This window comes from Mixophyes fleayi, chromosome 1 (genome assembly GCF_038048845.1).
Source record: "Mixophyes fleayi isolate aMixFle1 chromosome 1, aMixFle1.hap1, whole genome shotgun sequence".
NCBI classification, from domain to species: Eukaryota; Metazoa; Chordata; class Amphibia; order Anura; family Limnodynastidae; genus Mixophyes; species Mixophyes fleayi.
Genome location: NC_134402.1, coordinates 314583451 through 314598599, shown reverse-complemented (window position 1 = coordinate 314598599; position 15149 = coordinate 314583451). Strand labels below are relative to the sequence as shown.

Below are 15149 nucleotides of genomic sequence, written 5' to 3'. Positions count from 1 at the left end.
CCTTAAAAACTCCCATTACTGTGACGGCTATCGATGGATCACGTCTCATCAACGGTCTCATCACCCAGAGTACGTCTCCAGTAACCCTTCAGATTGGTGCTCTGCATCATGAAGAGATATCGTTTTTAATTCTTCCTGTTACGACAAGTCCGATTGTCCTAGGCCTTCCATGGCTTCAGTGTCACTCTCCCCAGATTGACTGGCGCACCCCTCAAGTCACGTCTTGGGGGTCTGAATGTCACCATCATTGCCTTTCCCAAGTCATTCCTCTCAAGGTACAGCAAGCTTCCATCTCAGCTATTTCACCAGGACTCCCTCCTCAATATGCTTCATTTACCGATGTTTTTGATAAAGCTCAGTCTGAACGTCTTCCTCCTCATCGTTCTTGGGATTGTCCGATTGACCTTCTTCCTGGCAAGACTCCTCCCAGGGGCCGGGTCTATCCACTCTCGTTACCTGAAACTCAAGCTACATCTGAATATATACGGGAGAACCTCCAGCGTGGGTTCATTCGACCTTCCACCTCGCCCGCTGGAGCTGGGTTCTTCTTTGTCAAAAAGAAGGATGGATCATTACGCCCTTGTATAGATTTTCGTGGACTCAATGCCATTACTATCAAGAATCGGTATCCCATTCCGTTGATCACTGAGCTATTTGACCGCATCAAGGGAGCCCGTATTTTTACTAAGTTGGATCTTCGTGGTGCCTACAATTTAATCAGAATTCGTTCCGGTGACGAATGGAAGACAGCGTTTAACACCAGAGACGGGCATTACGAATATCTGGTAATGCCTTTCGGGCTATGTAATGCCCCCGCTGTTTTTCAGGGCTTCATCAATGAGATTTTTCGGGACTTATTATATGTATGTGTCGTCGTCTACCTGGACGACATATTGATTTTTTCACAGGACCTGCCCTCTCACCACCAACATGTGGCAGAAGTCCTCTCCAGGCTACGGAAAAACTCATTGTTCTGTAAATTAGAAAAATGTTCATTCGAATTACCCCAGATTCCATTCTTGGGGTATATAGTTTCCGGAGTTGGCCTGAAGATGGATCCTGACAAAGTAAATGCTGTACTACATTGGCCCCAGCCAACTACTCTTCGTGCGATCCAGCGTTTTTTAGGTTTTGCCAATTACTATAGACGCTTCATTCAAGACTTTTCTTCCATTGCATCTCCTATTGTGGCTCTGACTCGAAAAGGGGCTAATCCTAAGCAATGGTCAACTGAGGCTATTCAAGCCTTTCAAACATTAAAAGAGTCCTTCTCTTCGGCTCCAATCCTTCGACAGCCTGATGTGACACTCCCCTTCTTCCTAGAAGTAGATGCCTCTAATGTGGGCTTAGGAGCTATTCTCTCCCAACGCTCGGAACAGCAAAAATTCCACCCTTGTGCCTTCTATTCTCGGGGTCTCCTACCCGCAGAGAAAATTATACCATCGGGGACAAGGAATTACTGGCTATCAAAGCCGCATTAGAGGAATGGAGATACTTGTTGGAGGGAGCTCGCCATCCGGTGACGATCTTCACAGATCATAAGAACTTGTCATATCTCCAGTCTGCCCAATGCTTGAACCCTCGTCAAGCAAGATGGTCTCTTTTCTTTTCCCGTTTTGAATTAATAATTACCTTCAAACCAGCTGCCAAGAATAAAAAAGCTGATGCCTTATCTAGAGCCTTTGTTACGTCCTCTGATATAGAAGAGGTTTCCAACCATACCATTCTAGACCCCAAATGTATCTCACTGGCTGCTTCATCCACCAGAACGCTACCATTTGGGAAGACCCTTGTGCCTCCTATACTAAGGAGGAAAATCCTTTCGTGGTTCCATGCCTCTCGCTTTTCTGGACACGCCGGTGAACACAAGACTTTTGAGATCCTCTCTCGAAGTTACTGGTGGCCTTCAATGAGGAGAGACGTCAAAGAGTTCATTGCTTCCTGTGAATTATGTTCGCAATTCAAATCCTCTCGCAGAACCCCAGCAGGGTTGCTGCGACCACTACCCATTCCGTCCAAACCATGGACCCATATTAGTATGGATTTCGTTACTGACTTACCACCTAGTAAGAACCATAACACTATTTGGGTGGTAGTGGACAGATTTTCGAAGATGGCTCATTTCATCCCTCTGTCTGGTTTGCCTTCCTCGTCTATCCTGGCTGAACATTTCATTAAAGAGATCTTCCGTATCCATGGATGTCCATCTGAGATTGTGTCTGATAGAGGAGTACAATTCGTGTCCAGATTCTGGCGAGCCCTTTGTAAAACCTTGGGCATACGATTAGCACTCTCATCTTCTTACCATCCGCAATCCAATGGACAAACCGAACGTGTCAATCAAGATCTTGAGACTTTTATAAGGATATTTTCATCAGCCAATCAAGACAACTGGGTAGAGTTACTCCCTTGGGCTGAGTTCGCCCATAACAACATGTACCATGAGTCATCATCCAAAACTCCATTTTTTGTGGTCTACGGTCACCATCCGTCTTTTCCGGAATTTCCTGCCCTCCCGCCCACCCAAGTTCCTGCGGTGGAAACTGTTTGTCAGACTTTTAAAAATATCTGGTCTCAGGTCAGAACCTGTTTAAAGAAGACATCTGTCAAATATAAATCTTTCGCTGATAAGAAGAGGCGGGCTATTCCACCACTAAAAATTGGAGATCGTGTCTGGTTATCCACAAAAAATATTCGTTTGAAGGTTCCATCCATGAAATTCGCCCCTCGTTTTATTGGTCCATATAGGATCATTCAAGTTATCAATCCAGTATGTGTGAAACTCCTTCTTCCTAAGAGTCTTCGGATTTCTAATGCCTTCCATGTATCCTTGCTCAAACCTCTTATTATCAACCGTTTCTCAACTCCTCCCTCAGCTCCGCAGCCAGTTCAAGTTCATCAGGAGGAGGATTTTGAGATTACCGAGGTACTAGATGCAAAAATTTCGCGAGGAGTCCTCCACTTCCTCGTTCATTGGAAGGGCTTTGGTCCTGAGGAGCGCTCTTGGATCAAAGCTGAAGACCTTAACGCTCCTGCCCTTTTGAAGAAGTTTTACTCCAAAAATCCGGACAAGCCCGGTTCCAGGCGTTCTGTGCCCACCTTTAAAAGGGGGGGTACTGTCACTCACCGGACCGTGAGTGCCTCTTCCCGGACATTTAGGAACCGTGGCCGTCCGCCATCCTGAGGGTCTGCGCATGCGCAGCCCTTTTCTATACTTCAGTGTATACCCCTTTAACTCAATTGGCAGATCAGGCAACACTCCCTATATTAAGCACCTGTGGTCAACACCACGTTGCCTGATCTTGGAGTCTCATTCCTCATGAGTCTCTGAAGGTGTTCCTGTATTACTCGTGTATTCAGCGCTGCTGATTCCTGTGGTTTCCAAACCACTTCTACTACTGTGGTTCCATACCACTTCTACCATCAACTGTATCATCATGACTGTTTGCTGATTCCTATCCGCTGCCTCCGTGCACTACAGTCTTCTAAACCACTTCAACGTTATTTTATATCTATGTGACTGTTTGCTCATTGCTATCCGCTGCCTCCGTGCACTCCAGCTTTTACTTCACTCACCTGCTTCTCATCAAGTCTGTTTGCTGATTCCTATCCGCTGCCTCCGTGCACTACAGTCTCCTGCTTGCAACTCGCCTGTGTTCATCATCGTGACTGCCAGCTGACTACTATCCGCTGCCTCTGTGCATTACAGTCTCCTGCTTGCAACTCGCCTGTGTTCAACATCGTGACTGCCAGCTGACTACTATCCGCTGCCTCTGTGCACTACAGTCTCCTGCTTGCAACTCGCCTGTGTTCAACATCGTGACTGCCAGCTGATTACTATCCGCTGCCTCCGTGCACTACAGTCTCATCTCATCTTTGCTGTGACTTCCTCGAGACTGCCGCTTTCATTACCATCTGCTACACTTCGTGATCAACAGCTCTTGCCCTGCGCTGCACTCCTGTTTCCCATCGCTGTTGGTTCCTGTGGTTGCTACTGGTTACCTCCGTGTGCCGCTGAGTCCTGCTGCTGTGGTCAACGCTATCGTCCATCTCCTGCTGATCCACTCTCCACGCCTTCACGTGTTCCACTGGTCTCTACCCTCCTGTCAGCATTGGATTTGTATCTCATCTACTACCCTCTGCTGGATCATCTCCATTCTCCTGGGTCCCCTATGAGTCCAGTTCCACGTGTTGCTGACTCCTGTGGATTCGTGTCCCTGTTGGTCTACTCACCTGTGCGCTGCACCTGCTAGACCGCTGCTTCACCTATCCAGGGACTTCCTATCCAGTCGGTCTCCAGCCGCTCAGGTACCGCTGCAATCCCATCTGACTGCTACTGCTGAACCACGGTATGCATACTTCTCATTGACTGTGCTGTGTATTACATATTTAGCTGGACTGTGTTTGGTTCTCTCTGGAGTCTGCTATCCGCTGAGTCTATTGCCATCATTGACTGTGTTATTATTGTGCTGGACTACTTCAAGAGACTTTCTAGATTGCAGACCTGCTCAGTCATTTATATATATATATATCTATATTGTGCATATTACTGTGGATCGTGTATAAGGTGCCTGTGTATATCCTGTGTTGCAGTCTTCCCCCGTGCACCTCCTCACATATATATTCAGTGGTACAACTTGCTGATGTCAGACCACTGATCCCTGTTTCCGGTATCACCTGTTCCATTATCCTCTCACATAGCAGTGGTACAACTTGCTACCGCAGACCACTGACTACCTGGATACCTCCACTTGGATTCCATTCCTTCACTCAGACAGCGGTACAACTTGCTACCCGCAGACCGCTGACTCTCATCACCTCCTTGTTTCTGTTGGACATTCCTCCTCACTATAGCAGTGGTACAACTTGCTATCGCAGACCACTGACTACCTTCACGTGTCCTTGTCCATACAGTTCCTTGTGTATCATTACCTCATTATTACCAGTGTTGCTAGTCATAGACTTTCCTGAGCATCTCATCGGCCATCATTTCATGTTCCGTGATCACCCAGCTACCAGAGTACCCTATTACCATCTACATTGCTCTGGTAAGCCTACCATCTGGTGATCCCTGGGTAAAGACTCCTAGTGCCCGTGACAGCAGGGTCCAAAAGTAAAGCCAAAGGTCATAACAGGAATCAATCAGGTAACTAGCAAAGTATCCACAAGTAAAACTGGAACACAGGAGCAGGTTAGCAATTCACAAAATACACGCTATAACCGGCAGGGAGGCTAAGCCCTCCCTGCCTTATATACACATATAGACCAATGGCACCCTGGAGCATAAGCCCAGTAATTATCCCCCAGGAGTTAATTGATTAATTAGAAGCCCCCTGCACAGACACCCAACTGTCAGCTGTCCTGGTTGTTGCCCTAGTGACAGCTGGGATGGGGAGGAAGTGATGTTCCATTCGTCATGACGACTAGGATGCAGACCCGCAGAAAGCAACAAGCCGTGGTGGCTCACAGCAAAGATATTATTTCTAAACCAGTTACACACTACCTGCCATTAGGCTGGTATACCGGTCACTAGATTAAGGTGCCTGGCAAATGTCTGTAATTGTTGGGAACTAGATATGTTACAGCAGAAAAAGAAACTTTTAAGCTGGCCATGAAATCACAATCTGGGCAGTATTGTAGTGGTAGTGCACAATGGTTGGCCAATATCTTCAGTCACTATCTACCTTGACTTGGCTGTCTCACTCCCCACATTGTGGGCTGCACTTTGTGGAGAAAGGAGATCCTGACCTGATAGAGTCACTCCTTCCCCTCTATGCCCCTACTGAGTCAGTTAGTGTGAAGAGCAGTCACGACTCTTATCCAGCACCGCTTAGACGGCTCTTAATGTAGCTGTCTACTAATAGATTACTGATAGATTATTAGGCCATTATTTACCAATATTGGTCAAATTTTAAGCTTTTCTGTTGCAGCTTTTGCCGGAGAGACCCACTGATAGCAATCGCCAGTGATAGCAGACGAAGGGAGGACTTCTTAAATAGGAAGGAATTCTTTGTGCGAATATGAGGCCTTCTATATTCTACAAACAGTTGTGGCAATAATATTAGGAAACATTTATATATTACATGGGCCATGAATATATATAAAATATGTCCAAATATTTGGTAAATAGTGATGTAACCATTATATAAAGCAGTGATGTCATTCCTGTAAAATACCTTATATTTGGAGAGTAGTGACACTTGTGTCACATGACTGATTGTAAAAGTGTTCCATGATAGAAAACATAAATGTCAGTGAAGGTAAATCACACAAGACCAGCACATACAAGCAATTTATTTTATTTCAATAAGAAACGTGTGCATTTTAAGGAATAATATAACCTATTACTGTACAATAAAAAGGATATTATGAGTGATTCCAGTCTTCTGTACTTGTGTATAGCAAGGAATAACACATCTGCTTCAACGCATAATTACCGATATTAAATCACTAGAATATGTGAAAATGGAAATATTTTCACACTAGTATATAGTAAAGGGACTGTTCGTTCTTTAAATAAAATATCAACATGTATATTCATTTATTGAATATCATATTTTTATAGATATCTTGTATAATTTTCCAGAATGGGTCAACTAAAGCTGCTACCAGCCAGCCATAGATACCTCAATAAAAGAAAAGGAAAGAACAGAAGAAGCTAGATTTGAATATGGTGCATAGAACAGTCCTTACCCAAGTGTAACCAAACACCAAAAAGAAAAGAAAAAAAAAGGGCAGTGCTGAATAGTGATAGTGAATAGTTAAGGACACACCTATATATCACTATTCAGTGCTGCCCTTTTTTTTGGTGGGGGGGGGGGGGGGGTTGTTTTTGATTAGGGACTAACAATTGGCCCTGCTTTGCTTTATCTGGTGTAGTGCAGCCTGGCACAGGGTTCCAGACACATGGAGTTAGGCCTTAAAGCTCCAGTACAGTATCACAGAGGAAACTGAGTATCTCTCAGTTGTCTCAACAATAAGCTGCAGTAGAAAACCAGCCCTATCACTATGTCTTAGTAAACAGGCACATATGCTTTTCTAAATTTTCTCAGTAACCAGTAAGAAGCCTTAGAAATCAGTACATAAAGTTGTAAAATAGAAAACAACATGCATACAAAAACATTTTTGCCCATAGCAGTCAACTGGTTTGTAACTATATTTTTTAGCTCAGTTTAAAAAATGAAAGCAAGTGTCTAATTGGTTGCACCTTTTCTACATAGTTACGTGTTGTTCAGAAGTACTGGACAGTGTGGCTTGTTGGATGCAAATGGGGAATAGTATAATACTTGAGAGTTTTGTGCCCTCTATGAAAACACAGCCTACAGCCACGTGCCCTTACATGTTCATCGTACATAGTCACCAAACTCCTTTTGTCATTAGTGTCCTTATAATTCTCCTTATACCCAAGTATATTATAAACTCCAGAACAACCCTGTATCCTTTTCATTGAAAAAAGACATTCTGTGAGTGTCTGTTTGTGTGCCAATACTCTCTGATAATATTTAATGGAACCTGTATATAATTCACAATATTCCTATTATTTTGCATTACACTAAATTTTAATGAGACATCAAGATCACTTTAACTTCATGTAAGATTAATTCAGCTGTGCTTAAATATGGAAAGCCTCAAAACATAGCCAGTTGGCAGGAGAGACATAAGAAACTGATTTATACTGTAAAATGTTTATATTCACTCCTCTGCTGGTTCCCCTAATTTCCCCTGCTCTGTAGACTGGTTTCGGCTTCTCTGTTGGAAAACTTGGGAGACTTTCCGTAAACTGTTAGCCTCAGAGCCAGTTGCTTCAAAGAGTTTGGCCATGAATCCCACCCCAGCAGTCCTTATGAAATTGCCACCAGCAAATACATACAGAATTGGATTAACGCTGCTGCTGAGAAATGCAAGGGCTGTAGCATTAGGTCGGCCAAAGATAGCTGCTTCTCTTAGCTTGTCTGATGAGTACAGTTCTCCTGACACTTGTATCATGTTCACCACGTGGTATGGAAGCCAGAAGAGGGCAAAAGTTACTATGATCATAATGACCAGCCGGCTTGTCTTATGTTTGGTCTGAAATTTTGCACTACGTAACCTTATTCCAATGTAGATGTAGCAGAAAACTATAATTGTGAATGGGATAACAAATCCTAGCATTGTCTCAAACGTATACTGAAAAATTATGTGCTTATACGGCTCTTTTTCAAGACTGTGAACAGGTATACAGAGTTCTCGATCGTTTTTGGGTATTACAGCACGGTAAAGCACCATGGGAATGGCCAACAAAGATGCTAACACCCATATTGCCAAAACTATGCTCCGGACAATTGGCTTTCTTCTAAGCTTGTGAGAAGTGAAAGGTATGGCCACGGCTAGAAATCGGTCAATGCTCATAAAAGTGATGAGGAAGATGCTGGCGTACATACTCAAACAACTAATGTAATGACACATCTTACAAATTATATTTCCAAATATCCAGCTGCCAGTGGACAGGAGACTGAGGAATAATGGTGCTGTGAGGATTAACATGACGTCTGCCATGGCCAAATGTAAGATGAGGAGGCAGGTGACTGTGCGTTTCTTCATTCGGGTCAACACTGTCCAGATAACAAATACATTGCCTGGAAATCCAATAATGAAGGCGATTGAGAGGATAGCGATGCCGAGACTGGGGGACGATCCAGAAGAAGTCCCTGGATTCTTAGTGGAATTTGTTAAAGATTCATTGGGGGTCGTCATCTGTCCAAGAACTGTGTACTGTCAATAGTAAAGAAATACATTTATATTCATCTTAATATTAAATAATTCACTATCAGAAACCCATTCACATAAACACACACTAGTGTCCTTTTTGTCAGAAGCCAATTAAGCTACCAGTATGTTTATGGTTATCTATCTACCTTGTAATATGAGTGTGCCACTAAATTCTACACACATTCCCGTATTTTGTTGGCTGCAAACTGACCATGTTTATCTCTCACAATCACAAATCAATTAAGTCATTTCTGCCAAACATGTGCATTATTTTGTGCCTGGTTGTGCACAGTGGGCCTGATTCATTAAGGTAAGTAAGGGGAAAAAAATTAGTTTTCTCCCTGACAAAATCATGTTACAATGCAAGGGGTGCAAATTAGTTTAGTATTTTGCACATAAGATAAATATTAGCTGTTTTATCATGTAGCACACACATACTTCATAGCTTCATTTGTACACTGAAATTTAAAGTTGATCTAGGACATGTCCTACCTTAACTATAAATCTGCCATCACATTTAAAATTTACCTCCCCCTCCAATGCACCATGGTTTTGCCAAGGTGCAAAGTTTCTCACTTTTGTTGCTTTACCTTCCTTAATGAATCAGGTCCTGTGTGTATACATAGGTACAGTGCAAACCCACAACAATACATATATGTTCTCAGATTTTTCTATTATGTGAAGAGGATTTGTAGTCTCTTTATGAGTTCTCCCTGGTTGCATACTATGGGCCTGATTCATTAAGGATCTTAAATTAAGAAGTTTCTTATGTAAGTCTCCTGGACAAAACCATGTTACAATGCAAGGGGTGCAAATGAGTGTTCTGTTTTGCACATAAGTTAAATACTGACTGTTTTATCATGTAGCACACACATACTTCATAGCTTCATTTGTACACTGAAATTTAAAGTTGATCTAGGACATGTCCTACCTTAACTATAAATCTGCCATCACATTTAAAATTTACCTCCCCCTCCAATGCAACATGGTTTTGCCAAGGTGCAAAGTTTCTCACTTTTGTTGCTTTACCTTCCTTAATGAATCAGGTCCTGTGTGTATACATAGGTACAGTGCAAACCCACAACAATACATATATGTTCTCAGATTTTTCTATTATGTGAAGAGGATTTGTAGTCTCTTTATGAGTTCTCCCTGGTTGCATACTATGGGCCTGATTCATTAAGGATCTTAAATTAAGAAGTTTCTTATGTAAGTCTCCTGGACAAAACCATGTTACAATGCAAGGGGTGCAAATGAGTGTTCTGTTTTGCACATAAGTTAAATACTGACTGTTTTTTCATGTAGCACACAAATATCAACTTTAAATTTCAGTGTACAAATAAGCTATCAAGTATTTGTGTGCTACATGAAAAAACAGGCAGTATTTAACTTATGTGCAAAACAGAAAACTAATTTGCACCCCTTGCATTGTAACATGGTTTTGTCCAGGAGACTTAAATAAGAAACTTCTTAATTTAAGTTCCATAATGAATCAGGCCCTATATGCTTATAAAAACTATTAAGAACATGAAATGTTAAAAGCAGGGTTGTTGCATTAAAATAATATGTTTTTAATGTGATCATTGTTAAATATATCAAAAGAAAATAAGATAGTAATCATAACTTTGTAAAAATTCTGAATTCCAGTTGTGCCGTGGTTTTTGGGAGTTTTTACCAAGCTGTGTTCAATATCTCTTTCCTTTTGCGATATGAAACAATGACCACATTGAAAAACTTTAATTTGAAGTAATAATGCTGCAACTATATTATAGTCCAGCTGAAAATGATGATACAGCCAGCAAAGGAGAATGTTGCACTGCGGCGAATAATTTTCACTTCTTGTAATGAACACCATTAATCCACTTGTGTTGAGTAGGAGAATCCCTCAAAGTATTCTACCTGCTGAAAGGCTACAGTTTGAAGGCAGGTTTGCTGTTAGTATACAATTGTGGCTCACATTTCTGAAACGAATAGAAGTTGGACAGCAGTACAGAATAAAAGTGAATGATAACATTTTAATAAGTGTACGGCGCTGCGGAGCACTGTAGCACCTTACAAATCTACAACAACAATAATAATAATAATAGGGCCCAACAGGCCTTTTTTCCATTGTGGGGCGATAACAAAGATTTTCTATCACTACTTATTGCAGGATAGAAAATATTGTCTAATTGCAATATACTAATAAAATATATTTAAATAAAATAAAGAGCAGTTTTACTGTGTTGCCAACTAGTCCTGCATGCATCTGTGCATATGTAACCTGGCTTTGCGGTTCACAAGATACTCATTGGAACCGGAAGCCCTGATTTGAACTTTGAACAAAAACATTTAAAAATAAATATAAAATATTTAAAATAAATTAATAAAATATATTTGAATACAATTCCGAAATGAATACAGGCGTTATTTAAATAAAAAAGCATTTTTTGTGTTACTATCCCCAGCTATCACCATCCTGAGATAGTGATAGCAATAGGAGAACTGTACATGTACGCTGCTGTCCTTGTTAGATAGGCTTTCCTATCTAGATAGGCTTTTGCATGGGGAAACTTTCTGCAGAAAAACACAGTGAAAGTTTTCTCCGGTGGGTAACCCTTTGATAGATAGGGAGCCCAAACTCCAGCAAAAGCAGAAGTTTTCGTCAGAGAAAGGACTTTTATTCCTTTCTTAAATAGTCCATTTAAATTGATAATATGAGACGAATAAGGAACCTATGAGCAAAACACTTTCAGTAAAGTGTTGCATAGTAGTTACGCAGGCATTTTATAATTTAAATGCACAGTCAACTGATTTTTTTGTTTATGTCCTGTACAGCAGAACAGACATGTTAGATATAGATTTATGCTACCTCTGCAGAGTATGAGCTAAATTAGGGTTTTATGACTGCCTTACCTTTCTCTTCTTTGTCATATGTTTAAACCTCCCAGACTCATTATACTGCTAATGACATCATACCTGCCAGTGTCACTAGAACATGTCTCCAATCATTTGTATTGTAAGGAGATCATCATTCATTAATTAGAGGGGTTTTGAGACAAATACATGAATACAGAATAGCAAACTCTTTAAGCAGAGAAGACTTCGGATCCTTATCCCATGATTAAACAATGCCCCTGACTTTTTTATGACAACTGCAAAGCAGGCAGTCACAAATAAAACCTATTAATACTTACGTCTACATGCCTTGCATTGTGGCATGTTTTTTTGTTCCATGTCAATGTATCCAAAACATGTAACTGCATTGTTTACATATCCACAAGGGGTTAACAAGAGCGTTACAACCGGTGCAGTGCTGTATTTTTCTCATTCATATCAATAGTCTATTCATTCAAATTGATTTTTGAGCAACATGTAGAAATCCCAATGAAAAGAATAGGCAATGGAAAAGGATGAGCCATTGACATGATAGGAGCTGCACCTAATTAATTATTTTTTTCTCCATCAGTAGAAATTAAAATAGTCTCTATTTATTTGTGATGAAAATCAAAGCAAGGGTCCCGGAAACTTCCCCCTTCACAAGCCAATCATATAGTGAGTAATGTGAGAAATATGCTTGTGATTGTTGGAGTAGCTACAGGGAGTGCTAGTCAATTTAGTTTACAATCTTCCTGCAGCAGGTCTCCTAGTGGAGCAATTTGTTTTTCATTTCCTGTGGATTAGAAGAAGAAGAATTTTCTTGGATTCTGAATTAAGATTTTGCTTGAATTTCAAATTGAGTAGAATTCTCAGGGATTGCAAGAAGAAGATCTTACTGAATTACAAATAAAGAATAATTCCTTTGGATTATAAATTAAAAAGAACTCCTATGGATGACAAGACGATTTCCCCCTGGATTACAAGAGGAAAATCCCATTGTAAATGAGGGTTTGGGAATTTTTTAACAATTGGGTGTATTTTAGAAGAGAGGTCTCTGTAGTGTGGGAGGAGCTGGCATGTTGTTTTTTTGCTCCCCCATATAGAGGTTCCAGTTCTGCACTGACCAGCCTAGGTCTGGTTCCCGCTATATCAGGCAGGTCTGGTCCTAGCCTTGTGCGGTGCCTTAGGAGACACCCATTCTTCCGTCAAAAGCAGTGCTCCCATCCCATTGCTTAAATTCGCAGGTGGGAGGTGGAGGTGGCATCTTCTACCCCTGGTATTTGAAGTGTGGGGCTTGGGTGTGACATCATAGCCAAGCGCTACACTGTCAGCCCATCAGAGGCATGGAGGAGCAGCCGGCAGCTGCTTTTACATATAAGAAGCTGTTAGATGCTTCTCCTTCATGTCAGCAGCCAATGCACAATGTAGGGTTCCGCAGGGGCATTAAAAACACTGGATGAGTGTCATAATGTCATTCAGTCAGTGCTTTATTTGCCCTCTAGGCAACGGCATAGTTTTGCCTAATGGAAGGCCTGGAGTTTCTGTATATAGTGCACACATCAGAAACCAGTTATTAAAATGAATGGGAAAAGATTTGTACCACTTGCATGCAAACATGTCCAAAGCATATCAAGTGCAGGTGAACTGCATATCAAACTAATGTTGAACACTTAGCAAAGCCATAGAATTTGTATTTTTTTCAAATGAAGTTTTTTTTTTACACAAACGCAAAGCCTGTGGGTAAAGGCCCTTATGAAAACTTTATAGAAGCCACAAAGAACAACAACAATGATTATACATATATCTCCTAAAATTACATAAACAAATAAAAGGAGGGGCATTCAATTCCCCAAGATGAGCAGCCAGACCTCACTGTGAGGTCTGGCTGCACTCATTTGTGGGTACAAATGAGTGCACATCACGGATTTACCTGTGCACCTCTATCGAGTGTGAGAAAAAAAATGTTACATCACAAAAGGGATCCATTCCGGAGGCACTATACAGCACATCACAGGGAATTGAATTCTGCCCAAAGTGTTGGTATTGTTGTAGTTGATTTAATTTTATATACACACACACATATTTATATATAAATATAGATAGATGGATATAGATTGATATATAAATAGATAGATAGATAGATAGATAGAGATATAGATATATATGTGTATATATATATATATATATAGATAGCTAGATAGATAGATAGAGATATAGATATATATGTATATGTATAGATAGATAGATAGATAGATATATTTATATATGTATAGATAGATAGATAGATAGATAGATAGATACACACACACACACACACACACACACACACACACACACAGAATTTGTATATGTTTACCAAAGCAACAAATTTACCAGATTAGTTTAGCATTTTTCTCTGTCTAGAAATTCACATAATAACCCAGCTAAAGTACTTCAATGCAATACAATATGTAAAAATACAGAGGGTGCAGGATATAATTTATCATGGACACATTAAGGAGCCAATGGAGTAGTTTATCCATACAGATCTGTACGTGATAACCAAAACTGGATCAGGGATCCTAATAAAGTGGATGCTAATGTGTGTACATGTAGAAATACATATTTTATATTATATGTGACCTTGATATGTGTCTGAAGCTATTGTCCTCTCTTACCAGCTATATATTACTCAAATAAACTGTATGCAATCCTTGATCAATGATTTTACTGACAGGACTTCTGGGTAGGGTACATAGGAAAGATATTAGTAGTCAATAAAGATAAAACACACCTATATATGAAGACACACTGACTGTACACACTGTATATAATCTGCTTGTTAAACATATCCTCTTTGTTAACTAAAAATGTTCATTGTTGCTAAACCTAATCTCATACAGTTTAAGCACTGATACTTACTGCTTTCGACATAATGCAGTCCTCTGTCAAACAAGGATAATCTTGATAAGTGCAGAAATATTCATCAACTCACTATAAAATACTGTAAATCAACCCGTCCCAAAGATTTAGCAGAGAATGTATGCAATATATTACATAAGTCCTTCAGGTTATTTCACAGAAGTTTCCTGTGGTCACAGCATGACAGCATCTTCTGTTATAAAACTTAACCCTGTTTTCTTGCACAAGTTATTTTTTATTGATATGAAATTGTCATGGCTTGTTTTTCAGCTGTCGCAGCACTATCTTTTCGAGTCATAATTCCCTGGATTGGTGACTGTACAACCACAATGTCCATTCCCCATTAATGAACAGCCCCCCCACCATTATTTTTACTAGGGGAAATAGGTGGTCCAGCAAGTAGAAAAAAAGACAACTGAATGGCCAAACTATGTAACATCAACATAAAACCATTGCTGTGCTGAGAAACAATTTATTAGAACAGCAATTAAAATACAACATCCCACAAACACAAAGGGACAAGGCACTGCATCAATCCTCTTATCATAAAAACGTTACTGCTAAAACAAACTATATAGGGATCTATTTATGAAAGGCCAAAGAGCCATATTGACGACAAAAGTGAGTGATAGGTAAGCTCA

At 40.5% G+C, this 15149-nt stretch overlaps 1 protein-coding gene across 3 annotated transcripts in view; it reads right to left on the bottom strand.

The window, feature by feature from the left end:
* Positions 1 to 14614, bottom strand: part of LOC142158404 (leukotriene B4 receptor 1-like) — a 315057-nt gene extending 300443 nt beyond the window's left edge. The window contains exons 1-2 of one of the 3 annotated variants that reach the window (XM_075212323.1): positions 14509 to 14614; positions 6694 to 8751 (exon numbers count right to left, since the gene is read on the bottom strand). In XM_075212323.1, the coding sequence (XP_075068424.1) occupies positions 7693 to 8751; positions 14509 to 14520 (1071 nt within the window). In that variant the 5' untranslated portion in view covers positions 14521 to 14614 and the 3' untranslated portion in view covers positions 6694 to 7692. Of the gene's footprint in view, positions 1 to 6693; positions 8752 to 11924; positions 11987 to 14508 lie in introns of those variants that run through there. The other 2 variants (XM_075212332.1, XM_075212340.1) reach the window with 2 other exon arrangements.
* Positions 14615 to 15149: the final 535 nt, after the last annotated feature.